Source organism: Fusarium keratoplasticum, chromosome 8 (genome assembly GCF_025433545.1).
Source record: "Fusarium keratoplasticum isolate Fu6.1 chromosome 8, whole genome shotgun sequence".
Classification (NCBI taxonomy): Eukaryota; Fungi; Ascomycota; class Sordariomycetes; order Hypocreales; family Nectriaceae; genus Fusarium; species Fusarium keratoplasticum.
In genome coordinates this window covers 123,074-149,297 of record NC_070536.1, presented here as the reverse complement: position 1 = coordinate 149,297, position 26,224 = coordinate 123,074, and the positions used below count along the sequence as shown (strand labels likewise).

Sequence of the window (26,224 nt, the reverse complement as noted above, 5' to 3'; positions counted from 1 at the left end):
GTCTTATGGAGTTCCAAAGAGGACCGGAGACTGGCTGTACCAATTTTTGGGATCCAGGAAAGGGGCAGAGCCTGTACCACGTGTTCCAAGCATCTCAGATGCTCGAGGGTGATTGGGCTGATTTCTGAAGGCGTCATTTTCGTTGAGAAGGTTGCGTGAGTTGCTGGTGCCTCTAAGGACAGGTGTGTATTAAATGGGCACACTAAAGGGCAACGCATGGGAGGCTTGCTTAAGATGCTATTCTATGATCGTGCTGTTTTCAGCTCCGCTCTATACCAATTCTGAATGGCGCGAACATCATAACCTAATGCTACGGTATCAAACACCTCTAGATCCTTTTTCGCTGAAGCTCCATCATTTGACAGCCGACCAACCCATTTTCCATGCTTCTTGGCAGCACTGACGATCTTCTCAATCGCCTCCACAAACTCGGGCTCGTCTCCTTTGGCTGGAACATATCCGAGAACAGACAGGGCCAGGTCATTAGGCCCGATGAATAGCATGTCTTGTCATATTAGGCAACCGAACAGAATGAGGAGGGTGAGTTCTTACCGACGCCGGGCACTGCACAGATGGCATCAACGTTCTCAACACCCAGCTTGGACTCGATTTGCAGGCAAGTAATGAGAGTCTCATTGGCCGTCTTCATATACGTCGGGATGTCAACACCAAGTGCGAATCCGGGAAATGCCGACCCTTGACCCCTTAAACCCTGAGGAGGAAACTTGGCATTCTGAACCACAACCCTGGCGTCATCGGCAGTATTGATCATGGGAACGACGATGCCGTGAGCACCAGCGTCCAGAGCGCGCTTGATCAGATCTGCGTGGGTCATCCTGATACGAACAAGTGGGGAGACGCCTTGTGAAGAGATCGCGGTGATGGAGTTGTGCATTGCGTCGTCGCTGATGTGCCCGTGCTCACAGTCAATGATGATGCCGTCTAGGTCGGTTGAGGCTACTAGTTGAGCCGTACGAGAGGATGGAAGTCCAAGAAAGGTCATTATTGGCCCTGAACCGGCGCGGAGGGCGTTGAGGAGCCGTAATTGCGGGTTGTGAACGGTGGTTGTGAGAGGTGAGTGGTAGTCCATCTTGAGTGTTGGGCAACGCTGGGTTGGACTGAATTGTAGGAAATAATGTGCGTGTTTGATACGATACTTGGGCAAGTGGCTGGTTAATAAAGAACTTTAACAAAACGGCTGTTGACTTTGCCTAGCTCCACCAGTCGGCATCTTGCTCAAGGCCGAGCCGACAACCGGCGTCCTGCTGGTGGCCGATCAATCACCATACTCTTCGCTGCCAACCTCGGTCTCAAGCATTTGCAATCGGGATAGTTTTTCTGTATAAGTGCATTGCACTTCTCCTGGCTCAATGCGAGCTTTCATTTGCGTATAGCTTGCCACCCATTCATCAGTCGCAGACATGTCGTACCTTGACAAGCTTCCCCCTACGCAACCCGACGCGGCTTTTTCGCTTGTAGCCGCCTACGAAGCGGACATATGCGAGCAAAAGGTTGACCTGTGCCCAGGGTTCTACCGCGACGAGAACGCAAAGCCGTGGATTCTACCGTCGGTTGCACAGGTGCAGTGTTGACTGATAATTCGAAACTGGGACCAGGCTCACTTTTACAGGCTAAGGAGCGAATACACGCAAACCCCAGCCTCAACCATGAACATCTGCCCCTGAATGGCCATCCAGGCTTGATTCGAGGTGCCCAGGAGTTGGCTATTGGCACAACAAGGGACCTGAAGCGCGTCGCTTCAATTCAGACCGTTTCTGGCACGGGGGCTAATCACATTGCCGCCCTGTTTCTTTCGACCAGGCTGAAGCCCAAGACGGTTTGGATCTCTGACCCGAGTTGGATCAACCACACGGAGATTTGGAAGCTCGCTGGCCCAGGTGTTCAACAGCGATTCTACCCATACTTTGATGCGAAAAATTCCAAGGTCGACTTTGAAGGGATGACGGAAACTCTTCGCAATGATGCCCAGAAAGGAGATGTAGTCATACTTCATGCGTGCGCACACAATCCAACTGGGGCGGATCTTACGGAGAGCCAGTGGAAGATTGTTGCCGACATCTGCAGAGAAATTGGGCTGTTTGCCGTGTTTGATATGGCATAGTAAGTCCTTCAAGTACTCAAGCCTGATTGACAGCTGACCCTTCGCAGCCAAGGTTTTGCTTCAGGAAACCTGGAGCAAGATGCTTTTGCCATAACTCACTTTTACGATAGCTTGGACATGGAATTTGCCATTGCGCAGTCCTTTTCGAAGAACTTTGGCTTGTACGGCGAGAGAATAGGGGTTCTCCATGTTGTTGCCCTAGACGCCAAAGCCGCCGCAAACACGACGCTATTACTGACTCAGCTTTCACGGGCTGAGATTACCTCTTGCCCTTCTTATGGTGCGAGAATCGTGGCCGAGATTCTTGGAGATGCGATCCTTTTTAAGCAGTGGCTCAAAGATTTAGTAGAAATGAGTCAACGCATGAAGAGCATGCGATTGAGTTTGTACCAGGGACTCGAGCGCAGAAAGGTGCGGGGATCTTGGAAACACCTCCTTTCAGATGTAAGTCTGGCTATCTATAGAATGTAGCAGTGCGTTAACACTTTGCAGATTGGAATGTTCTCGATGACGGGACTTTCTCGCGCTCAAGTCACGGAGTTGAGAGAGGAGCATCACATCTATCTCCTTCCGTCGGGAAGATTGTCTGTGACGGGTTGTAAGTATATTGCGTTGTACTTAAGGTTCTGGTTCCTGACATTTTCTCAGTGACAAGCAACAATGTGGAGAGCGTTGCTGCCGCTTTGCATGATATTCTGGGCTCAGAATAGGTAGAGTTATGGTCTAGAACCACGAGTCTTGGATAATATTTGGGTAGTCGATCAAAGCTGGTTTAGTAAAAGTGTATGCAAAGTAACATGTCCGAAATATCTCGTCTGTGTAGTCCTGCAGAAACCTGACCCTGATGCCGCTGAAGGTTGATGGTTTTGAACTTGCTAAATTCGGTGCAGCCAGGCTTCCTCAATATCTTGACGAGTTTGGCTGTGTAATGTTAGTCGCACGGACGGTTTATTTATTGAGTCCGAGTACTGAGGATCCAGAGCACCTGAAATATAGCGATGGAGTTAGTCTAGAGGCCTTATCAGCCAAGAAATATTTCCTGCTGCAGGAGTAACTGGAGTCAATGGATTTAGTTGCTGGTGGGAATGAATGGGTAAGTAGAGCATTCAACATAAGATGGGGGGATAAAGCAACCTAGATGCTCGAAAGTCACCATTAGAAAACCTTGGAGTTGCTCTCTTGGCATCATTTGGAGAACTTGTGGAATCATTACTCTTGAAACAGATCCCCTTCGTCGCATGAACCAGGATGGCTAGCTGGATGCTTGAATGGAGAGAATTGTAGCAGAATGGCTACTCAATTCGGACTACGGCTTTGGTAAGTAGCCGTTTAAAATTTCCTCTGCGATAAACTGAGCGGCAAGTTATGATGCTCGCCGGGAACATGAGTGGGACTTTCGGCCAAGTCTAGTTGCCAACGCCGATCCAATCGGCCACTTTCTTTTGACCGACCTGAACTATTCGGCTATCTTTTTTTGCCCGGTACAGGAACCATCGCAGGTGTTTTGCTTGACATATAAGCTGATGATAGATTGTGGACATTTGGCCTTCTATGTCTTATTATCTCTAATTTGAACCAACATACGATTCTCCTCGTCCACAATGACAACCAACACTCTCGACCGTCTTTCCGCGCTCGACACCAACACGGTGTCGGATGCGCTAGACTTTCTTGGCCTCCCTGGAGCCACTTATGGCCTGCGCCCCCTTTGGGATTGTCCCAAGATTGTCGGTCGCGCCAGCACCATCAAAGTTGGCCCCAAGACTGAGGGCAGCCAACCTACGGTGCATCTGATTACGCCCGTGATTGACGCAGTAACAACGGATGACCAGGTCCTCGTCATTGCCGGCGGCAGTGAGGGCATCTCATGTTGGGGAGACATCATTGCCAACGCAGCCAAGGCCAAGAAGATCCGTGGTTCTGTCATTGACGGCATGAGTCGTGATATTGATGGCAGCCGAGACATTGGCTACCCCGTCTTTGGTCGTGGTGTTACCATGATTAGTGCTCGAAATCGACTGATCCAGCTTGACTCTGGAACCGAAGTTGAGATGCGAGGCGTCAAGGTGAACCAAGACGATTATGTCATTGCTGATAATTGCGGAACCGTCTTTGTACCTGCCGACCGTATCGAGGAGGTTCTAGACCTAGGGGAACGCATCGATCGTCGTCAGACCAACATGCTTCAAGAAGTTCGAACCGGCCGTTCAGTGGCAGAAGTCATGCACGACAAGCAATTCGATGCCATTACGTCTTCCGGCGGTCAGACAACCAACGACACGCCCAAGGGGAACCCCAAGAAACCCGCCCCTGAGGATCAAGAACTCGTCGCCTTGTTTGCCGATTCTGATACTCCTGGAGTCTCTGACGCCCTTGACAAGCTTGGCATTCCAGGGCAGGCTTTCAACATTCTGCCCTTGGCCAACTACCAAAAAACCACCGTTGGACCAGCTTTCACGGTGCGCTACGTGCCCGCTAGCAACCCTCCCGGTAGTGTGGGTGATTTCATCGATGACGTGGCCCCTGGGGACTTCGTTGTTATTGACAATGGTGGACGCACGGATTGTACCGTCTGGGGAGACATCATGACCCAGTACGCCGGTCTGCGAGGCATTGCGGGGACCGTCATTGATGGTGTGTGCCGTGATGTCGATCGTGCCATTAGCGACAACTACCCAATATTTACTGCTGGACGGTGGATGCGGACGGGCAAGGACCGAGTTCAAGTTGGAGGTGTCAATGAGTCTATCGGCGTGGGCAATGTGAGAGTAAGTCCTCGCGATATTGTGGTGGCGGATGCGAATGGTGTTGTTATCGTGCCCCGGGACCGGGCTCGTGAGGTGGCTGCCCTTGCAAAGACAATTGAGAAGAGTGAGGAAGGTATCAGATCAATGATATCTCAGGGGTCTACAATTGCCGAGGCGAGAGAGAAGCTTGGTTACCACACACTGCAGCGAAAGGGGTAGTGCAGCAATGTCTGAGAAAAGGGGCTCAGATAGGAAATATTAATTTACGCAAGAAAATCTCCTACATTTCTAAGGAGACCTCTTTCTCAACACTAACAGGGCTTCTTTTTGCTCGCCCCTCGTTTTGGGTCGTGGTAGTCGTGTGATCGAAGTAGCCCCTTGGAAGCCATCCTCGCTTCGACGTCTTGTCCTTTGGCCGCGTTCCTTTTCGAAGATAGAGAGGGTATCTGACATAATATGAAGGAACACTTATTATGGAAGATTGGAGTTGAGACCCAATCGCGAGGAAACCATCCACCCGGCTGACGGATCACGCCAATACGACCACCGAACGACGCTCTCTCGGACGGCATAAAAGTAGGGGGTGAAAGCACTATAAAATACCTCAAATACAAGATAACACCGAGACTATAAACTTAATGTTTATATGAAAGCTAATCATTACTGGGCAAATGCTCCTCCCAACACAGTTGTTGAAGAGCATTTTCGTAAATCCAATCATCAAGGAACGATAGATCTAAAGGCAAATCATCCACAAACTGAAGGCCATGACCATCTTCATGTGAAGTTGCTGCCATGGTCTGGTCACTGAATGTCGATTGGAAAGTTTGTACAGAGGGCTGTGACCCAGAGTTCTCGGATGTAAGGAGGGAACCATCTGTCGAATGCAGTCTCTCTAGAGTAGATCGAATCTCCTTGATGTGAGAGTAAAACTCCATCGCGGCGAAATGGCCATTCTGTTCCAGTTGCTGGAGGAAGCCTGATGCAAGATTGAACTCATCGTTATCGTTCTGCGAAGTTTCTCGATCTAGAGTGCCAGCTACTGCGAGAATGACGGCAGCTGAAAAGAGATGTTGAACATATGAATAATTGAAGACGTGAAAGTCGCCGTTCACCCAGCATTGAGACAATAGTTGGAAGGATTGTCTCGCAGAGTGAATACAAGCGTCAGCAATCTCTAATGCATGGCCAGGAAGACTGCTGTCTGCTGTAGTCGCGACACTTCCTTCGATGTGACGTCGGAATACGAAGAGTAGCACTGGTCTTGTTGCTAGGATAAACAACTGGAAGGGTCAGCATATGAGAATACACAACAATCGCAAGGACGAGCATCGGAGTGTGCATGGGTGGAAGAACAGGCTCAAGCAGTTACCTGGTTGAATGTGAGTTGTAGAGGAGACGTGACAGGCTGAGAATATATGTTACTGCCACTCCCACGAGTGAAATCGGGCTTCATATGTTCGGGAAGCTGGCCTCTCCACTGACTAAGCTCCTCTCGAATGTTTTCCACCCGTTGAAGGAACGTCCCACGCTGAGGTGTTCGGACGTAGAGTGATCTGGATATGTTCCCTGCGATTTTAGCAAGTCGCACCACGGCCATAAAATGGAGGTGGTCGCCAAAGTCTGAAGAGTTGAGAGCTGGGTTCGTCGATGGCAGGTCGACTGAGATATCATCATCTGATATCAGTAGTGGTAGGCCAATCTTTGATGATAGAAACCTTTCGAGAACGTAGACTGACCACCAGACACGAACACGGTGCTCCCTCAGCTCGGGATCTGGAACATAGGCATGGCCGATGTTGACATGGAGGCCCATGATGGTCGCAAGTCGCAAGGCAGAGCCTACAAAGGCACATGCTGAATGCCGACGGTTAGTTTCAAGGGAGTATACAGCCAAGAATACAAGTCAGCAAGGGATGGTCGGCCAAGGGCTTAGGGCTCACTAGAAGTAGGAGAGTCTCGATAACCTCTAGCTGGGGCCTCTCATTGATCATACAAACGGCATCACTCGCAACCGCAAAGTAAGCCAAACCGGGGAAGTTATTTTTCATGTTTAGGCATTTGCTTGATCGCAGTTCACCTATGGCAAACAGCGCCCACATCTTGGCTGTAGAGGCCGGGCCGGTCCCGTGGCCGACATGGTCAAAGCCACCTGTACTCAACGCGAGAACCTCGCTCCGTCGTACAATATGGTAGTTGTGACGTAGAAACTGGAGTGCTGTCTCGATTAAGAGCCTGGCGCAAGCAGGCGAAGGCCATGGCGGGGCTGTTGCCGCGAGACCACGTAGAGCATCATCAGAAGCAAACTGAGTGCGAGGGATATGACTCGGTGCCTTGGAAGAGGAAGCAAACTGGCGAAAGCGAGTAGCAAACGCGGCATCAGCAATTTCGCCAATCCATATGGGTGTGTCGGAACTCCTGGTGTGAGCAAACCAGTCGCTCTCCTCTAGGATCTGGTTCTGAGCAGCGTCTTCGTCATCGTTCGGCATCGGGCCATGATGAGAGGGGGTCGAGGCAGGATTGACGGGAGGTGACTCGGAGGGGGGCAGACGGGCACGTAGTTCTGCATTCTCCTGAAGAATGCGGTCGAGGAAACTTGGTGATGTCAGCGGAGTTCTCGATGCTTTTCACTGCTCAACCCAGGGGAATGACAAAGGACACCGATGGGGTAGATATAAGAGAGAGCTGTCGAACAGGTGAGAGTACCTTTGGTGAACTCTGACTTGACGATCTCGTGTTGGGTAGATGCATTCGGATTCGTGAGTGCAGTTGTTACATGGTTTACTTCCTGAACATCGAATCTTGCGGACATGACATGGGCGGCAGCTGGGCAATGGATTTAGCTTGATGTCTGTTTTGTCGCTGTGCAATCTTACGCAACAGATTTTTTCTGAGGCAAGGAAGGGGTGGCTGAGCGAAGCCGTCGCTCGCTGCTGGAACCAGAAGATCGCGGCATTGTGCAGCTAGCCGAGAGGATGTAGAAAGATAGAGAACAGGGCTGAGAAGAGACGGGAATATGAGGAGCAGGGGCATTGCAGGTATTACTTAGTTAGGTTTAGGTTACTAATGCAAAGTAACTATTTTATAGAGTACTATTTACGCGTGCAGCTAAACCCAAATTTGCTCTACGAAGGGATTTCTATTATTTACAAGCTATATGTGTATATTTTATTAGGTCCTCTCTATAATCCAGACATCATTGCAGTTCTTTTAATTATTTGAGCAGAAACATCAATAAAGCACGTCTCTGACCTTTCTTGGTTTAAGCGGCTTCAGTTTACTAGCTTCGGCAAAAAAACAAGACGCCGAGACTTGCGCCTACTTGCTGCTACGGCGTAATGACAATACCCCGAACTTATTTTGCGCCTCAAGTGATAGCCGACTAATCTGCTGCTTCCACAGATAACCTACTGTCGGCTAAGTTTGGAATCATTGGCAATTCCGATCTCCATTTACCAGTTTGACAAGTACTGAATTCACAGACGGGGATGATCTTCATGCTTCTGCAAACCGCGTTGCTTGTTGCAATCATGACATTGAATAGCACAATAAATATGTCTCATCCAGGCTGATGATAGGCAGCTAAATGCGGCCGAGAATTTCTAACCTTGATCGGGCCAGGTTGAAGTCACGGCTGGCTTCGTTATCACGTCCCTGGCCGAACACATCTGCATATATTTGCCCCAGAAAGACAAGAAGGACTTACAAGTGATGCTTAGAGGGTGATGCGAGCAAGATTCTCTTGACTATGCCTGTCTTATAGTACACTGGCGGGAGGATCTTAGGATCTCGCAAGAAAATAGCTATGTCTTTTCACCAGGCATGTCGATATATCAATTAACATGATGGGCAAGCTTACTAGTATCTAGTTTCACGGCTCATATTACGTCGCCACCCCGCGAACGATGTAGAAGCCCTGGCCACCCAGCCCTTCTCCAGCCAGCAGATAGCAGATGGGCCCCTGGCTTTGCCTCATCTAGCCCATGCGGGCTATAGCAACAAGCTTAAACGTGAGGATTGTAACTGGCAATCCAAAATGCGGGAAGGCGTATAATCCTGGGATCTTGGCTTGTATGGACGCCGCTTTGAGGTTACCCCTTATCCTCCGCCTTGGACTCCACGGTTATTTATTTAAGCCAGACTCCATCGACTGCCTACGACAGAGCTAAGCACCACGACAATACTTCTGGACAAAGTGTACATTTTACTCCTTTAATTCCCCTGGCGTGATAAGAAGATAGAGTGCCAGGCGACCACAAAAATACCAGTGATTCCCAAATGCCCAATAGCTATTTAACATCCGAGTAAATGAACTCCCGCCCGTTTTTATAGAAATCTCCGCGCCGCCATGTTGGATTTAGAGTGTAGGCGCACCAGAAAACACGTCTTCTCCTCTCCCTCAACTCCCAAAACCACCATTCCTCTGGGCTCAGCCATGGACGCCACTCGTCCGCTCACGGATGAGCTCTCTTCGATGTTTCTCTCGTTCTCGATCTTTGTCAGTGGGGTCTTTAGACGCATGGATGGATATCTTACCTTCATCATATGCAATGAACTCATCCAGCCCTCCCCCTGATTTGACGGTGGGAAACACACAGACCTTCTTGTCGGTTATCACTTCAAGAAGCGCCGGCCCCTCGGAATGGACCAGCCAGTCCAAACCCTCTACCAGTTCCTTTGGGTCTGATACTCGACGAGCTTGCACATGCATCGCCTCGGAAAGTGTCACAAAGTCTGGGTTGACTTGATGTGTGTGTGCGTAGCGATCTTGGTAGTAGATGTTTTGGAGCTGCGTCACCATACCTTGTTCCTCATTGTTAAGCAACAACACCTTGACGCCGACATTGAACTGTGCCGCGGTGGATAGCTCAGATAATGTCATACTGAACGAGGCGTCGCCATCAATATCTATCACTAGAGCGTCCGGGTGTGCCATCTTGGCACCAATCGCCGCTGGAAGCCCAAAGCCCATGGTGCCGAGGCCACCAGATGTTATCATGGAACGAGGCTTTCGCCACCGTAAATGGTGAGCCGCCCACATCTGATGTTGCCCGACGCCAGTGGTGACATACATGTCTTGCTTCCGATGTGCGACGAGCTTGTTCAGCTCCTCGATGACGACCTGCGGCTGGATGTGGCCATGACGGGAGTCGCGGTCAAAGCTGGATAGGGGCCATCTCTTCTTCCACTGATCGATTTGTTGCAGCCAGTCTTTCCGCTTCTCGCTCTCTGGCGTACAGTTGTCAAGCAACGGTAATAGTCGCTTCAAATTGGCCCCAACGTCGCCTTCTATAGCCTCGGTAGCTTGCACAACCTTGTTAATGTTTTTCGGTACCATCTCAAAGTGAACGATACCTCCTCGTCCTTCCTTCTCCGCAGCGTAAGCCGCAGGGGCAAATTTGGACACGTTCATGGTGACTCGATCATCAAAACGCGCACCGAGAGCCAGGATGAGATCGGCGTGTTGAATCGACATGTTGGCGTATGCTGTTCCATGCAGACCGAGCATGTGAAGGGCCTTATCATCAAGTTCATCGAATGCGCCGAGACCTTGCAGTGACGTCGTGACAGGGATAGAACACCGGTCGGCCAATTGCTTTAGCAGTTCTGGACCACCTTCTGAAAGAATAACACCTTGCCCAGCGTAGATGATTGGTTTGCGAGCAAGATTAATCAGACGAGCAACGCGTCTGAGGTCAATCTCAAGCTCATAATCCCTTGCCATTGCCGCCATCTGATGTCGAATCGATCTTGACGGCACATGAGCCTTCGCAACGACAGGCCGTTGCAACATACCGACAGTGACATCCTGTGGCAGATCAACCAGAACAGGCCCAGGTCTCCCTGTGGTAGCAATCTCGAAAGCCTCATTAATTCGCTGGGGCAGTTCATCAACGTGCTTAACCATAACATTCCACTTGGTACAAGCTCGCGTTATGCCTATCGTGTCGGCTTCCTGAAAGGCGTCGCTACCAAGAGAGGTCGTTCGGACTTGTCCCGAAAAGACGACCAGCGGCGTACCATCAGAGAGCGCATCCTGCATCGGAGTGACCATGTTAGTGGCTCCCGGACCCGAAGTGACCAGCACAACACCGGGCTTGCCGGAGGCTCTAGCATAGCCCTGGGCCATATGTCCAGCCCCTTGTTCATGTTTGGGCAGAATGAACTTGAAGTAGTCGGACTGATAAATTGCATCAAAAACAGGGAGAATGGCTCCTCCGGGGTATCCAACTATGCCTGTTAGTGACTAACCCCAGCAGATCACTTGAGACTGGTGGTTTAACTCACATATGCACTCAACGTTGTGTCTTTTCATCATCTCGTGGAATATTTGCGCCCCAGACATCCCAATAAATCTAAGGCGTCGTGGTTAGCTACAACCCAGAAGATTCCCCAATACCATAGGGTACATACGAGTTATCCAGAGAGTCCACATGGTGTTCGCTCGGGGGATGGTAAAGCTGGGGGATTGCTTGTGCCGTTGCTTCGGAAGCCAAAGTTCGCTTGCTCTCAAACGACTGGGGCTCAGAGTTAGCAGTGAGTCTTACACACTTTTTCCAGTCTCCAGGCTTGAGGATTAGAGTAACATACCCGCCTTTCGCGCCTGTTTGGACTCCTGGTACTGCCTGATTGAGTCGTAACTGTGCGTATCCGAAGAAGGCATTTCGAGGGCCAAGCGGTGGGCGAGCGCGATGCCACCCTAGACCAACGGCCAGGAATCATTATGGAAACAGTACTCCGTCTCTGGGAGGGGAGTGAAGTGGTCGGTGAACAGTGGAAATTGCCGGCTGAAGCGTCAATGTGAATGTGAGAGTTGCAGGTATGGAAGACTGAGTGCACTCGACAAAATGACAATAAACTTGGAAACTGTCACTCTCCAAAAGAGATTACTAGTAAACAGGCTCATAAGCTTCCTCTCTTCCGAAGCCGGGGCAGTCCTAGAAAGGGATGGTGAGTCAACTAGGATTCTCGGGGAACAAACATCGCCCCGAGATAATGACAGCCACTAGTCGGCCCCAGTAACACGGACGAGCCTTCAGATTAGTCTCACGGGTGGGTCGCTGTGGTTCACCTCATATGCAATCTTAAACCCTGTCATCTCCGGAGTGCGCACACTCTCCCCGGCTTGTCATTCACGCCCTATCTACATCTACAGCTCATGTTATCTGTAAATCTACAACCGATAATCGGCCCAACATACCAAGGCTGCCACGAAAGCAGATCACACGGGCTTTCGACCTTAGGACCGTCGGTAGCCATCACGAACCGCGCACAAGTGTGAGTTCGGAGACAGCTATGTGAGTGTATGTCCGATCACTTGGGCCGAGGATGAGGATACAGGATGGTGGTAGAGAAGCAGGAAATGTTATGGATATAGGGTACTCTTGCTGTGTGACTTGCGGGCTTGGTAACAATCATTCAAGCTCCTGAATATTTTCTTTTGCAATCTAATCTTGAATGATATTCACCTTCAACATGGCTTCAATCTGTGGGGCGTCACGAAGCAAGATGGGTTTTCAGCACGTCCGTCGTTTTGCTTCACAGGCTGCCAAACCTCGAAAGCTCAATGTTCCAATCGATTTCGCAAAGACTCCTCTACTACATCACAACCGAAAAACTCTTTCCCAAACCCCAGGTCTTCCAACTGACGGTCCCTCTACACGCAAGAACCTTTTCCAATCCGTCAACGACGCGTTGCGTACTGCCCTGGGCGCATCTAACAAGGTTCTTTGCTTCGGCGAGGATGTAGCCTTTGGCGGCGTCTTTCGTTGCACAACTGGCCTACAGAATGACTTCGGGCCACATCGCGTTTTCAACACTCCAATTACCGAGCAGGGTATTGTTGGTGCAGCCATTGGTGCCGCTGCGGAAGGCATGAAGCCTGTGGTTGAGATTCAATTTGCCGACTACGTCTTTCCAGCCTTTGACCAGATCGTCAACGAGGCAGCCAAGTTTCGATATCGCGAAGGTAAAACAGGTGGCAACGTCGGCGGTCTCGTTATCCGCATGCCCTGCGGTGGCGTTGGCCATGGCGCGCTGTAAGTCTAGCTTGAAGCTTAGCGATATCTCGGCCCCCAGATCTGACTCCGAGTTTATCAGCTACCACACGCAATCACCCGAGTCTCTATTTGGCCACATCCCTGGATTCAGAGTTGTGGTGCCTCGATCCCCATCGCAAGCGAAGGGCCTGCTTCTGTCGGCGATCCTCGAATCCGAAGATCCCATCATCTTCATGGAACCCAAGATCCTGTATCGAGCCGCGGTCGAAGAGGTTCCCGACGAGTCGTATACCTTGCCTATTAGCAAAGCTGAGGTTGTTAAGACCGGCAGCGATGTCACAATAATCTCATATGGACGACCATTGTACACTTGCATGGCAGCTATTGAGGCCGCTGAGCGAGACCGTCCTGGCCTAAGCATCGAGCTGATTGATCTGAGAACCATTTTCCCATGGGACCGGCAGACAATTCTCGACAGCGTTGCCAAGACCGGGCGTGCTCTGGTAGTCCACGAGAGTATGGTGAACTTTGGAGTCGGCTCTGAAATTGCAGCTACGATACAGGAGCACAATCTACTAAAAATGAAGGCACCCGTGAAGAGAGTGGCGGGATGGACAACACATACAGGGCTAGCCTACGAGAAGTACATCTTCCCAGACGTCGCCAGTAAGATCTCCCTCTCTCTCTGCTATGCTTGCACTAACACAACCTCGCAGGGGTATATGATGCAATTCTAGAGAGTAACGATTATTAGAGTACCAATGCTTTACGGTAGAACTAATGTGTAGCGAGAAGCAGGCCAAGCTGTCAGTCGCATTGATAGCTGTTACGACCTTTTGGGCTTTTGAGAATGCGTACGATTTATAGTTATAGTTTCAAAATGTCAAATTCTTTGTCCACTGCTTTTCACATTACGTGCATTGATCGCCTGTGGAATGACTGTGAACCTCCTGAGACATACTGCAGTGCGGGTCCTCAGCATCCTAAGTTTGCGACCGGACAGGGACTACAGCGACGCATTCATACGGACAACTGCCAAAAGAGTTTTATGTGAGTATCGCTGTAGGTTTTCCAAGTGTGCTGTCAACTTGGGTGGATTAGAGAGAAGTGAAGGCCTGCTAATATGATACAGTGGAAAAAAAGATATCGATGAATTCGTTGTGAAACAAAGGCTAATTAAACAAAAACGAGACTATGTACACAATGTACGTCAACTATAAACCTTCAATTCCCCCCTCATGCTCCTCAAAATCGTACTCTTCAGGGTACTTGAGCATAATCCTCTTGAGTTCCTGACGTTGTGCTTCTGCTTCCTCAGTCAACTCGGCGTAGACATCAGAAAAGATAGCACGAAGCGCAGGCTTCTTTTCCTTCTCTGCCTCTGAAAGCTCCCGGATAATGTCCTTGCGAAGCTGCGCCCGCAGCTCGGCGTCTCTTGTCTGATCCCAAACACCTTGGTGCTCCAGCCACTTGCGTAGCCGAGCGACGGGATGGCGATCATCGGACTTCCAATAGCTCACGTCACTGCTAGAACGATACGCTGAGCTGTCGTCGCTTGTGCTGTGATGCGAGATGCGATAGCTCATGAATTCTAGGAGGATCGGTCGTCCGCCTCCTTCAAGCGCTCGCCTTCTAGCTTCCTTCGTTGCCTGGTACACAGCAAAGATATCGGTACCATCGACGCGGAGGGTCTCGATGCCGTAACCTGCTCCGCGGCCAGCAATTCCATCTCCACGGTATTGTTGGGATGCTGGGGTCGAAATAGCGAAGCCATTATTACGACAGATAAAGATGACAGGAACGTCCTGTGTAGCAGCGACGTTAAGTGCACCATGGAAGTCGCCCTCGCTGGCAGCACCCTCGCCAAAGTATGACACTGCTACTCTTGGCGCCTGGTCAGGGTTCTCGAGAGCCTCCATCTTCAGAGCGTATCCGGCGCCGGTGGCATGGGGTATCTGGGTGCCCAGGGTAGAGGCTACTGCGTGCTACAAGGGCGTCAGCTTCTTAATCAAACGGGGCTGGCTTGAAGACTCACAATATTAACTTTGCTCTTTCCACTATAGTGAACTGGCATGTTACGTCCCTTTCCAGGATCATTGTGGTTTCCTGCTAGCTGGCACATAAAGTCTTTCAACTCATATCCGCGCTGCAGAAAGACGCCGTGTTCTCTGTACTGGGTGGTGATAACGTCGGCGGCATCCAAGGCGGCTGCGGACCCAACCATGAGAGCTTCTTCGCCATGGGAGACCTAATAGGATAAGCATAAGAGCGACGTAAATGCGATATACTTACCATGTAAAAGCTCAGACGACCGTGTCTCTGTGCGTCAAACATGATGCCATCCATGATGTTGACTACATGGTCAGCGTATGCTGCGGGATCCTGACGAGACATACCTGTGAGCATGTTTTTGTACCATCCTAGTACTCGCTCGGGCGTGACTTCGGATGAAACCTGGCTCTCATCTTCGATAATGCTGTTGGAGTTCATGATGCGGTACGTCGGAATCGTGGGGATCGTGGATGGTTCGGTCCACTGCATTGTCCGCACAAAGGAGCTGTTGATGGCGCCGGGGAATCGTGGTCTACAACGTCAATCATCAAGAAGCCCAAGCTGGAAGATCCGCATGCGGAATAACACTTACTGGCCATCTTGGGGAGTGAGGTTCGAGGTTGAGCTCCATCGAGCTGATCTTGGCGCGTTGAGGGTCCGACAATACGCTGTCAATCCTCTATTCGCCAAGTGGCTACGGCATCGACGTATCAAGACTGTCATTTTGGGATGTTTAGTTCCAACTGCAAATATTACCGACTGGACTTCAAGACGGCTTGAGCTTGACTTATTCCACAAGTAAAGAATGCCCTTCCAATGTCATACTCGGCTTAGGGCGGGTCACGTCGGCTAAGAAAGACTTGTCATGTCAATGTCGCCCTGTCAATGCGAATTCCCATGTCTTCCGATATGCGGAGCGTCGGTAATAGGATCAAACAATCTGTGACATTGATATCTTTCTCCGAGACGTTATTCCCGGGGGTAGCTGCGTGATCCCTGAAAGACGGTGATTAAAAAAAGTGCCGACGGTTAGCGGTGGCATATGTTGGCGGCTCAAGTCAGTCTTGGCTCGGTCTTCCAGGAAGAGGCTGATGTTGAGAAGGTCATAATCGATTCAGCTGGCTCTGTTAAAGTATTGAGGAAATGTTCCAAACTTTGCTTTGGTTACACATCGTAAATTGGTTCGAGTGCCAAAATGTTGCGCCGTTCTGTTACTAGTCTCCCAGGCAGGTTGATCACACAACGTGGCATACTCTACAGGGCTGGTAGTCTTTCTCTCCCAGGGCGCTTCTTTCACACAAGTCTTACACACAATGTGGTGAAGCCATATCTTCTCGCCGACATTGGCGAAGGTAAGGCCCCTGAATCATTGTAGACAACCATTCAGGAGAGCTAACGTGATACCCAAGGAATTACCGAGTGCCAGATCATCAAATGGTTTGTCAAAGCAGGGGACAAAGTACAACAATTTGATCCTATTTGCGAGGTTCAGTCGGACAAGGCCTCGGTCGAGGTAAGCTTTATGGGTTGGTTGGACAAACAATTGCTAATAGAAGCCTAGATCACTTCTCGGTACGATGGAACAATTAAGAAGATCAATTATGAAGTGGATGATATGGCAGCAGTTGGTGCAGTAAGTAAACCTGCCTGTTCTCAAGATGCCATCGTATTGACCCTTTGGAGCCTCTCATGGATATAGAGGTCGACGACAACGATGACCCTACCGCCGACGCGAAACCATCCAGCTCCCCCATAGATGAGGTAAATTCTGCAGGATCTATCCAACCATTGGATAAGTTAGCTGTCGTGGCCGAACAAATTGCATTCCCCTCGACTCCAGACCCAGCAACACAACAGCAAAGCCAGCCTGCATCTTCGACACCTAAGAACTGTGGTACCATGCTGCCTTCTGTGAGACATCTACTCAAACAGCACAACATCGACCTTTCCGAAGTTACAGGGACTGGAAAGGGCGGACGAGTCTTGAAAGAAGATGTCCAGAAGCATCTAGCAGCAAAGAGCTCGCACGACTCGACAGGTGTCCAACAGACACGTACCACGACGCTACCAGAGGATTTCGTTGTCCCCCTGACCCCAGTTCAGAACCAGATGTACCAGTCCATGACACAGTCTCTGTCAATTCCGCACTTCCTATACACTCAAACTGTCGATGTGACAGATTTGACGTCACTCCGCAAGCAGTTTCTCAGCAACCCCAAGGCATTGGCCCAGCTCACAGCCAATGGTGCCAAGAAGCTTTCGCCTTTGCCATTCATTATCAAGGCTCTGTCGCAAGCAGTTACCAAGTATCCTACGCTGAATTCTTCCTTGGTACACGAGACGGGCGCAAAACCTCAACTGGCCTTGAAGGGATCTCACAATATCGGCATTGCCATGGATACACCAAAGGGCCTGGTTGTCCCCGTCATTAAAAACGTCCAGGGTCATTCCATCATCTCTCTCGCCGCAGAAGTTGAACGTCTAAGTGCTCTAGCGAAAGAGGGTAGGTTAAGCCCGGAGAGCATGAAGGGTGCAACCATGCTGGTAAGCAATATCGGTAGTATCGGGGGACAAGTGGTGGCACCAATTATCATGTCCCCTATGGTTATGATTCTGGCCGTCGGTCGTTCACAAAAGGTGCCTGCATTTGAGACAGGCGAGGATGGAGCAAGGCAACTGGTCGAGAAAGAACAGGCTGTGTTTAGTTGGAGTGCAGATCACAGAGTCCTCGACGGTGCGACTGTGGCAAGGTGCGCCGAGGAGATGGCGTTTTGGCTGGAGAATGTGAATATGCTGGGGTTATTTTCAAGTTAGAGAACGCGAAATGCAATGTGGACAGGCATTCCATAGGAATATTCGTTGAGAGTGGCAGACCCCTTAGATGTCCCCATTTATTCAAGCCCAATGACCGCGTCACTGTCGCCGTAATGCACAACGCTATTGTCTGTCTACCCAACTTTGAATGAGTCCATATGTGGTCTCCGGGTACTCCTTCAACAGAACACTATCCCCGTCTAGCACAGTGTTGGCATGCACGAATAGGGTACGGGGTCTTTTCTGCCCAACCACGATGTCACGCCATCCAAGAGCGTCCTCGTCTACCTGAGTGAGTTCTTGCAAAAGGGCGGAACCCTGTTCAACGTCCTTGATGCAGCGATACACGTGCAGCTTTTGGATCAAGCTCCCGAGGGCAGGACGGCCGACTTCTTGAAGCTTCGTGCGGTCCATGGCAATTTTGAGGGATTGGGGAGAATCAGTGACCTGGATTGTTGCAAAGCCCTGGCCAGCGTTGAGGAAGCATTTGAGAAGCCCAAAGCGTGCCTGATCATGGACCTGACCCCATTTCTGTCCAAAGGTCAGTTCAACAACATGTTGATAGGGGTGTTCAACTTGCCTTCTTGTCAGGGTCGTAGGACAACAACGCACGCATTCCCATGCAGGCAATTGAGAGATAGGCGTTGAACACAACTCGAGGTCTCGTTAGATCACATTGCTAATGATAGAGGATGATAATACTGACTTTCATCAACATGCGATCTGGTGTCTGGGGCCAGGGTACGGATTGCTCCATCGGCCGACATCAAATAGAGGCCTACCCCTTCGGCAAGACATTCTATGTATGCTGTTGCGATGCCGCCAAAGGCAGACTCGGGGGTCTCTCCCGGCCTATACCAGCTAGCTACTGGCTCTTCAGTGAATGGGTTAATGGGCATGTTGTTTGGGTCGAAGTTGAACACGCCAGGCTCTGTCTCTTGATAGAGTTTACCGCAGCCGTGGCCGATGAGCTCATGCAAGGCTAGTTGCAGAAAGAAGCATAGAGACTGGTGCTTCTTGAAGGACTCAAGATCGTCATCAAGCAGGAAATCCAGTTCCTGTCCTGAGCTGCTAGCGGCGACTCGATTGGAGAAAGTGAGGTTCTTTCGACCATGCGATGCCTTGATATCGGTATACTATAGGCTGGTCAGTGGAATGTACCTGATCTCTTCACTGGGCTCCCTCTCATAACTTACACCAGGGGCGGTAAGGCCCGTCCATACGTTGCTGGCGCAATAGCAAAGCACTGGCAATGATTAGTCTGCTGAAGCAAGCAAGAAAGAGGATCGACTTACAATTTAGGGCCACAAAATTAGGCTTGATGAATGTGTCGTTTTCGAAGGGGCCAAGCTCATCAGCTTCGGCGCCAACTCCACTCCATGGAAGCTGGAGCAGGAAGCGCTCGGCGTGGGCAGCCAGCTCAGCGAATGCTGAGCTCCATTGCTTGTCTTGCATGGCAACCAGGGCTTCGAACTCACAACGGACCCCACTAGGGTCCCGACCTGGCTCCAAGAAACCGCTCCACGTCTCGACGCAGGGGCTTTGGTCAGCAAGCCAGTCCTTGGATGCTTCTTTGTGGATCTCAATATCGCCTTGCTGATAAAACGAGATCAACTTGGTGATGTATGCGCTTTGTTGCTCAGTAGCCGCAAAATCTTTGGCCTTGGCCAAACTCTCACAGACCCTCGCCAGGCAGTCCGAGTGATCACCATACTTAACAACCGCCTTTGCCCCATCGGAAAGATGGAAGTCTCTGGTCACGCCACCTTCGGGGTGTTGCAAAACAGAGGCCACAAGAAGCTCATACACAACTTTGCTGTCGTCCAAAGACTTCTGTAATCGAGTGTTCCGTAGCGACATTGCGGAACCGATAGCGTCCTGCACCGCACGGATTTCATCTCGAGTCAAGTCGGGCGAATGGGGATAGTAGTTGCTGAGTCCCTGTTCTGAGGGATAGCCAAGAGCATTGGGTGTCTCGGCGTAGATGGGAAGCTGGACCTCCTCTAAAAGCTTGGTAGCTGTAGTGCTGGCGGAACAAAGCTTCTTCAGAGAGGGCAAGTCGACCCTAGGGACGAACTTCTGGTCGCCATAACCCTATAGATACTATTAGCAATGGATATAGGGCTGTGTGTTTAAGTTAATGCAACCTTGTAGTTTCCCAGGTTTTCCATGACTGTTGCTGCGTACTCGAGGAAGTGTCTCAGACTTTCCTCGTCCACACCTGTGTTTTTAGCCAAGCTTTCCCAGGTCCCTTTGCAGGATCTCCAAAGCTCAAGGATCAGGTTGAAGATTGCTTCCGACTCCGGAGAAACCTGGCGCATAATGATGCGAGAGCCATGAAACGCTGCTCTGGTGTTTCCTTAGCCAATATGCTCCAAGTCCACTAGGGCATAGTGGTTGAATTGGACTTACTCTCTCATGAAGTGGGCATATTTCTGCTCATCGGCCGACAACTGGCTGAAGGCTGGCCGTATCTCCAGCCTTTGAACCGGTGGTTGGGTATCACAAACACTCGCAACGCGACTCATGGTGATGATGCGGCGGGAAGGTCTGTTTGAGGCAGTGAGCAGAAGCTATTGAACAAAACAAAAGAATTGTAAGAAAGGCTAATGTCGAGGAAATTGAGGTATGTAGCCGAAGTTCTGAAGGCATGAAGTCTAGCAGTGACCTATGGGCAGTTGCTGGGACCCCGCTTCAAGGAGGCTCTGTCGATGGATCTAACCTGTGTGTGGAACGAATGCGCGAATGCGTTGGCCATGGCCGCCTCAGAGCCTGATTCAAAGTCCAAGTACCGGTACATGGCTTTGACCAGTCAACCCCTCCCTCTCTTGCACATTTGTCGCTAAACAGTGTGGTTAATCTGGTGGTCCATTCTGAGGCCATCCTCGGACATGCCATGTTTAGCAAATCCGCAATCAGCCAGCCATCTTCAATGATCCGCGCTTGGCGTTTTGGTGGGGTTCCCGTCGCCCGAGCCTGATTTCGACCCGGAATCGCCATCCGGTGCCGCGCTCTGCATCCCTTATCTGACCGAAATTACAATTGCCGCCTGAAACATTGGCGTTTGCGTTACCCCAAAATACAATTGCCCATGACAGGGGGGGCCTCTGTCTTGTGGGGGGCATCCAATCACGAGGGTGATAGTAAAGAGAGAAGAGGGATCAAAACCGATACCACCTTCACGTCCAATCGGTCTAAACACCATGAATTAGCGGCACCACGAGTCACTCAAGTTGGTCATGTGCCGAACTTGCGAATGCGAACCTCACCGGCCCAGTGATGTGCAAGTGCAAGAGTCGGTGTTGAGACCCAGGGATTGCGTCAACCAGAGCCATGACAGGTTCTGTCGGCCGACGGTGCGAGTGAGGAAATGATAAACCCCAACGCCGCCTTGGAATTTCCCTTCACTCCTTTCCGTTCTCAACTCCAAGATTCAACCTTCTCTCCTGAATAGTTACCACCCTATCTGACAGCCTGACACGGTCAGTGCCCCTCTACTGCCTACATCATCACCTGACTCCTAACCCCATTGCCTGTGAACAGATGTCTTCTATTCCCAACCAGCCCAAGATTGACGTTTCTGTCGATGAAGATTTTGGGGCGCATAGCGTCTCTCAGATCATTGGGCGTCGCCGAAACAAGGCCTCGGCCAAGAAACAACAGCCGTGGGAGCACAGCTACGTTGTGAACCCTGCTGACGTTCCGTCTTCCACCTCTCTCCACGACAAGCCATGGTTCACCGTTGAAACTCTCGAGGCAGCCTACGACGACCACTCGGGGTCTTGATCAGCTCCATCAGATTTTCGGCAGAGACGTGAGTGCCAACCTTGTTCAAACCACGAGATCGTTCGTTTCGAAGGAGGCTCGGGACACATTCGTTTTGTGACGCCGTGGGATTAAGTAGCAAGACCAGATTGAATCAAACTGTTCTCATATGTAATGTGATGATGCCTCATCACCGTCTTGTTTTCCACTGCTGCTAGTACGGATACATCAACACGAATAGAGCCATCTCCCTGACAACTTATTCCTTGCCTATCACTCCTTACTGTAAACGACAACCTTCATCTCAATGCTTTCTCGAGGCCTGACCGCATCACTGCAATTCTGGAGCTCGAAGCCTGTGTGTGGAGTGCCTACGACGTGTCCTTAGCCTGGAGCCACGCAACCGTCCTCTGTTCAACTTACGTCTCCCTGATGCCGAATCATAGTTCGTAATGATCAGTAGCTCGTCCTTGCGTTGCTCTGGGAGGTAAAACCATTTATGGCGTGGAGAATGCTTCACCATGAGTGACTCACTCACAAAGTTGGGATAGACATAATCGCTCTCCACGAGCTCATCTTCTTCAACCGTGCGCGAGTCACACAATGCCAGAGGGCAATCCTGCAATGGACTGAATAGAGGACGCCACAGACTGTAAATAGAAATGGTTAGATGGTGGTCTTTCCCCCTCTCTCATGGCTAGAATTTCGGGTGGACTGCCTACCTCAATAGCCTGTACCTTCCGCGTAAGATCTTCTCTGCGTCGTTAGGGAAGCTGAAGCGTATCCGGGCCTCTGCCCCAGCGGGGGAGACGTCTGTGTGAAAGTCAACGTCTCGGGGAACCGGGTTGATTGCCATGTTCATGAGCCTACCAACGTGGACGAAGTTGCTTGGGGGTCGCACCCGAGGGTCTAGGATATCCAAATTCCGCTTCCGGATCTAACGGTAAGAAGGTTAGGCTAATTCGGCTCCTCGCTCGGCAAGTCTCAAGAATTGAGCCCTTCCCCAGGGCACAAACCTGGTACTGGAAGGTCAAGACCATGTCAGCCTCCAGATATTTGCCAAGGAACGCCTCGAGCTCTTCCACGTATCTCGTCACGCTGGCGTCCGTATCGAGACCCTCTGTGGTGTTATGGGAGACCCATTCAAATCCAGTTGTATCCAGGGCAAATTTGTCACCCCAATCGCGAGCATCATGAACCTCAACAACCTGCGGCACAAATTCAAGGTTGTTTTTCTGCTGTCCCGGGGCCACCCGACCAGAAATTTCGTATGGCTTGATGTCGTCCCATTGGGGCAGGGGGGCAAGGTAGTTCAGAGAGGCTTGAGTCGCCATGTCAGCTGTCTTCGTGCTGGCAAGAACATATGCTTGAGCGAGTGAGCTCCCGTACGCCATGGCGGAGACGCGTGTCTTAAGTAGACGGCCATCCTCGAAATGCCACAGTTCCGGTTAACTACGATGTATTGATATAACGAATTATGCATTGCGAGCAGTCTTTAGAGGGAGAAAAAAGGTGAGTTTCAGGCGGTAATGGTAAGATACAACTGTTCGCTGGAGAGATATCCATCTCTAACCCTGTAACGATGGCCCCCCTCACAGTGACTCACGGAAGCCCTCTTCTTTGCGAAGCGGAAGCTCCACGTCAGAAGAAATCACGGGAGAGACCTTATCTCTGACCCTGGAGCCTTGCTCGAAGGCGTGTGCGGCTGAGATGAGATCGAAATCAGACCACCGACGGCCCACGAACAGCCCGCCGAAACTTGGCTTGTTAGCAGGATCTTTGTGAAGCTTGGCTAGCTAGAGGACTTACGGCACATGCGGCCCGACACTCACGAGGCCATTCGACTTTCGTCGCGTGATGGGGTGCTCGGGTGGGTAAAAGCCGAGAGGGACGCCAATGGTAGGACAGCCCCCGACATTTGCGCTGGTATCGATAGAGGGGACGAAGATGAAATCAGACTGGGTGCGACTGAGGAGCTCATCTATTTGCTTGCCGATACGATTTCGCAGACTCATTGAATGGCGAAACTCGTGAGAGTCTGGTCCATATTGTTGGCCAAGTTCTTCGCACTTCAACCATTCCCCAACTCCCCATTTCTCGTTTTCTTCTTCAGGAGTCTCTTGGGTGTATTTAATAACATCAGAGAGCTCATGGAGAGATTTCGGGTTCTCTTCATACGCCGCAAGCGACTTCTTCATGTCTAAATCAGGCATTAGTGCATGCGATGCGTGGTTGCCAAAATATAGCCGACTTACTTTCGCGGAGCGCAATCCGGAGCCCGAGGGTCCATTCCAGGTCCTCTGAGAATGTATAATTACTGTTGAACTCTGAAAAGTGGACGTTGTCCACGATAGAGGCGCCAAGAGATTCCATCAACAAGAGGGCCTCATCGAAAGCAGCATTCACGACCTTGTCTTGCGGAAAGAGGTGTCGTGGGACCTATGGGCGTGCGTACTCAATCAATTGTCATCCATTGTGCTGAAAAAAATGACTCACAGCAATTCTTTTGCCTCGAAGTCCATGCTCTGTACAAGCTTCGGCAAAGTTTGTGCCCTCCGCTGGTTTCTGGACGCCGTCGTTGTCTCGAGGGTCCGAGATGGTGAACGGATCCGCTGGATCCGATCCTTTATGGCCAGGTCAGAATAGCTAGGCAAAGGAAGGACAGTTATCACGCACCCGCAATGGCAGTAAGAATAGTTGCCGCATCCCGGACAGTACGGCCGATGACACCTACAGTATCTTGCCATTCGCTCACAGTATACACGCCGTGTCTGGAAGTGAGCCCAACAGTGGGTTTGATGCTGAAAACCGCGGATCTTTGAGCTGGCGAGCTCAAGCTCCCGGATGTCTTCAAAGGTTAGTTCCCATCACTACCTGAACAAGCATGGGTCCCAGTACTAACCTCGGTCCCTATGGTGGCCGCTGCAAGTCCAAGACAAGCAGCGACTGCACTCCCTGACGAAGAGCCAGATGGGTCTTGATCTACGTGGTAAGGGGCCAAGCATTGGCCTCCTACTGCTGACCAGCCTCCTGAGGCACGTCCGGGATTCCGATAGTTTGCCCATTGCGTCGGCACAGTTTTCCCCAAGAGGATGGCACCTTGATCACGAAGGCGCCGGATAACGGTCGCTTCATAGGCGGGTATGGCATCAACCAACCCGGAGCAGCCATCTAGAGTGCAGAGTCAGTAACGAGAAGCATACAATAAAGAGCCTATGCGTACTTGTCGACTTCAACCCGTCTTTGGTGAGAACCACGTCCTTAACAAGCACTGGTACTCCATGAAGGATGCCAAGAGGGACTCCTGCTTTTCGTTCGGAATCTCTGTCGCGTGCTATAGCGAGAGCATCGGGGTTGAGTTGGGATACCGCATGGACCCGTGGGTTCAGTTGTTCGATTCGTTTGATATATGTCTATGACTCGGTTAGATATAATCGCATTCGACTTCAAGAAAGTCAAATTCACCGTCACCAGCTCGACAGCCGTAAATTGTCCGTGTTCGAGCCCAGCGAGAACCTCGGCAATGGAAGTGTTTTCAAGCTTGACAGACATTGTGAGGGCGGAGGGCCGTTGCCAGAAAGATCTCATCCAGTTGTAGGTCAGATTTGCGACCTGGGTGAACGGCGAGGTCAGCAGAGCCACAACGACAGCGAGGGAGAGTGCAATCTTGAGAGTGCGTTGCGAAGCCATGTGGGCACACAGCGCTTCGAGATTGCCGGGTCAGTGTGGGTGTGCGTGTGGACTGTTTGGAAAGGAAACCCGCAGCAGCTGCGGGATTTGAAGAGAAATCAGAGACGAGCTGCTTCCACTCACTCTCTTGGTCGCAAGTTAATAACGGAAATAATTGGATCGACTCTGCAATAGTCAACCCTCCAAATGCGTGATCCTCCCGTCGACACTAGCTGGCCTCACGTATCTGGCTTTGGATCCGATGAGAATGTTGAGAAAAATCAGGCTGGCAGCCAAGAAACCGCAGAAAGCAGAGCTGAAGGGTGAATACGGAATGTGTTGGCATCCAGTTGAGCCTCCAAGCGGGGTCTGAAACACTCAAGGGATGAGGCCCAGCTCATTCTGGGCTCCGCGGGCGAATGAGGAGCCCGAATAGCGCATCAGGCTGTCAGTTCTCTCTTGGGTGGCCCGAACCGCCTTGGTCGGTGTGATGAAAAGAGCCCAGCCGTGCTTGGCATGCTTACGTTGCAGATGCTGTCCAACCTCGGGATCTTTCAGCTGTTACTTTGCAAGGGTCTTGAAATGGCTGTGTCGGTTATCTTGGATTCCAATTGGACAAAGGGCAACACGGTGCCGTGTGGTCTCCACGTTGTCAGGTGTGGACGATGCACATGACACACCACATTCGCAGTTCTGAAGCCCATAATAATCTCGTACTGCTACTTGTTGGTACCTTGAGCCTGGAAAAGGATTTCGACTGTCCACAAATGAATGGCCCGGGTGCATCAGAACCCTTACTAGTGGCGAAGCTGAACAATTTGCCTTGCCGCCATCCGTGGGGTTGCAAGTCTGGTTTCCGTTCCCGCGGTAAATCAATGATTTCGGGGGTGTATGCTTTGAGAGGGAGGGCAACTCTTGACCTAGCTCCAGAATTTCCAATGCTTTGCTCATTTGCCGTATTTTTCCATTCCGTCCAGGCTGTTTTACTGTATCTTCTGTCAATCCTGCCAATTTATGACCCTGCATCGTGAGACTTCTATCATGACAGAAATTCC

General features: G+C 50.8%; 11 protein-coding genes across 11 annotated transcripts; 5 read left to right on the top strand and 6 right to left on the bottom strand.

Annotated features, from left to right (window-relative positions):
- Window positions 1-242: 242 nt before the first annotated feature.
- Window positions 243-1,090, bottom strand: NCS57_00984300 (HpcH-HpaI domain-containing protein; the record flags this gene model as incomplete). The annotated part of the gene is made up of 2 exons (XM_053059603.1): window positions 243-505; window positions 553-1,090. The coding sequence occupies 2 exons, from the start codon at window positions 1,088-1,090 to the stop codon at window positions 243-245; spliced, it is 801 nt and encodes a 266-aa protein (XP_052909997.1).
- Window positions 1,091-1,421: 331 nt separating this feature from the next.
- Window positions 1,422-2,832, top strand: NCS57_00984200 (Aminotran-1-2 domain-containing protein; the record flags this gene model as incomplete). Its single annotated transcript, XM_053059602.1, has 5 exons — window positions 1,422-1,580; window positions 1,631-2,121; window positions 2,170-2,566; window positions 2,615-2,720; window positions 2,771-2,832. The coding sequence occupies 5 exons, from the start codon at window positions 1,422-1,424 to the stop codon at window positions 2,830-2,832; spliced, it is 1,215 nt and encodes a 404-aa protein (XP_052909996.1).
- An 891-nt stretch (window positions 2,833-3,723) lies between these two features.
- Window positions 3,724-5,088, top strand: NCS57_00984100 (uncharacterized protein; the record flags this gene model as incomplete). The annotated part of the gene is made up of 1 exon (XM_053059601.1): window positions 3,724-5,088. One exon carries the CDS (start codon window positions 3,724-3,726, stop codon window positions 5,086-5,088), a length of 1,365 nt encoding a protein of 454 aa, XP_052909995.1.
- Window positions 5,089-5,522: 434 nt separating this feature from the next.
- On the bottom strand, window positions 5,523-7,825 carry NCS57_00984000 (Fungal-trans domain-containing protein; the record flags this gene model as incomplete). Its single annotated transcript, XM_053059600.1, has 4 exons — window positions 5,523-6,152; window positions 6,242-6,726; window positions 6,866-7,464; window positions 7,746-7,825. 4 exons carry the CDS (start codon window positions 7,823-7,825, stop codon window positions 5,523-5,525), a joined length of 1,794 nt encoding a protein of 597 aa, XP_052909994.1.
- A 1,473-nt stretch (window positions 7,826-9,298) lies between these two features.
- NCS57_00983900 (Acetolactate synthase) lies at window positions 9,299-11,188 on the bottom strand (the record flags this gene model as incomplete). The annotated part of the gene is made up of 3 exons (XM_053059599.1): window positions 9,299-9,357; window positions 9,406-11,100; window positions 11,158-11,188. 3 exons carry the CDS (start codon window positions 11,186-11,188, stop codon window positions 9,299-9,301), a joined length of 1,785 nt encoding a protein of 594 aa, XP_052909993.1.
- Window positions 11,189-12,327: 1,139 nt separating this feature from the next.
- Window positions 12,328-13,623, top strand: NCS57_00983800 (Transket-pyr domain-containing protein; the record flags this gene model as incomplete). The annotated part of the gene is made up of 3 exons (XM_053059598.1): window positions 12,328-12,908; window positions 12,970-13,535; window positions 13,586-13,623. The coding sequence occupies 3 exons, from the start codon at window positions 12,328-12,330 to the stop codon at window positions 13,621-13,623; spliced, it is 1,185 nt and encodes a 394-aa protein (XP_052909992.1).
- Window positions 13,624-14,083: 460 nt separating this feature from the next.
- NCS57_00983700 (2-oxoisovalerate dehydrogenase subunit alpha) lies at window positions 14,084-15,644 on the bottom strand (the record flags this gene model as incomplete). Its single annotated transcript, XM_053059597.1, has 5 exons — window positions 14,084-14,854; window positions 14,905-15,117; window positions 15,162-15,223; window positions 15,266-15,453; window positions 15,514-15,644. 5 exons carry the CDS (start codon window positions 15,642-15,644, stop codon window positions 14,084-14,086), a joined length of 1,365 nt encoding a protein of 454 aa, XP_052909991.1.
- A 472-nt stretch (window positions 15,645-16,116) lies between these two features.
- NCS57_00983600 (Dihydrolipoamide acetyltransferase component of pyruvate dehydrogenase complex) lies at window positions 16,117-17,735 on the top strand (the record flags this gene model as incomplete). Its single annotated transcript, XM_053059596.1, has 4 exons — window positions 16,117-16,273; window positions 16,331-16,434; window positions 16,483-16,554; window positions 16,605-17,735. The coding sequence occupies 4 exons, from the start codon at window positions 16,117-16,119 to the stop codon at window positions 17,733-17,735; spliced, it is 1,464 nt and encodes a 487-aa protein (XP_052909990.1).
- A 123-nt stretch (window positions 17,736-17,858) lies between these two features.
- Window positions 17,859-20,263, bottom strand: NCS57_00983500 (uncharacterized protein; the record flags this gene model as incomplete). The annotated part of the gene is made up of 6 exons (XM_053059595.1): window positions 17,859-18,397; window positions 18,442-18,871; window positions 18,932-18,981; window positions 19,031-19,829; window positions 19,883-20,084; window positions 20,148-20,263. The coding sequence occupies 6 exons, from the start codon at window positions 20,261-20,263 to the stop codon at window positions 17,859-17,861; spliced, it is 2,136 nt and encodes a 711-aa protein (XP_052909989.1).
- Window positions 20,264-21,068: 805 nt separating this feature from the next.
- On the top strand, window positions 21,069-21,675 carry NCS57_00983400 (uncharacterized protein; the record flags this gene model as incomplete). Its single annotated transcript, XM_053059594.1, has 5 exons — window positions 21,069-21,080; window positions 21,209-21,217; window positions 21,279-21,434; window positions 21,496-21,549; window positions 21,649-21,675. The coding sequence occupies 5 exons, from the start codon at window positions 21,069-21,071 to the stop codon at window positions 21,673-21,675; spliced, it is 258 nt and encodes an 85-aa protein (XP_052909988.1).
- Window positions 21,676-21,773: 98 nt separating this feature from the next.
- Window positions 21,774-25,190, bottom strand: NCS57_00983300 (Amidase domain-containing protein; the record flags this gene model as incomplete). The annotated part of the gene is made up of 12 exons (XM_053059593.1): window positions 21,774-21,871; window positions 21,924-22,150; window positions 22,238-22,437; window positions 22,517-22,866; window positions 23,107-23,258; window positions 23,310-23,700; window positions 23,756-23,939; window positions 23,997-24,124; window positions 24,177-24,348; window positions 24,403-24,671; window positions 24,724-24,913; window positions 24,966-25,190. 12 exons carry the CDS (start codon window positions 25,188-25,190, stop codon window positions 21,774-21,776), a joined length of 2,586 nt encoding a protein of 861 aa, XP_052909987.1.
- Window positions 25,191-26,224: the final 1,034 nt, after the last annotated feature.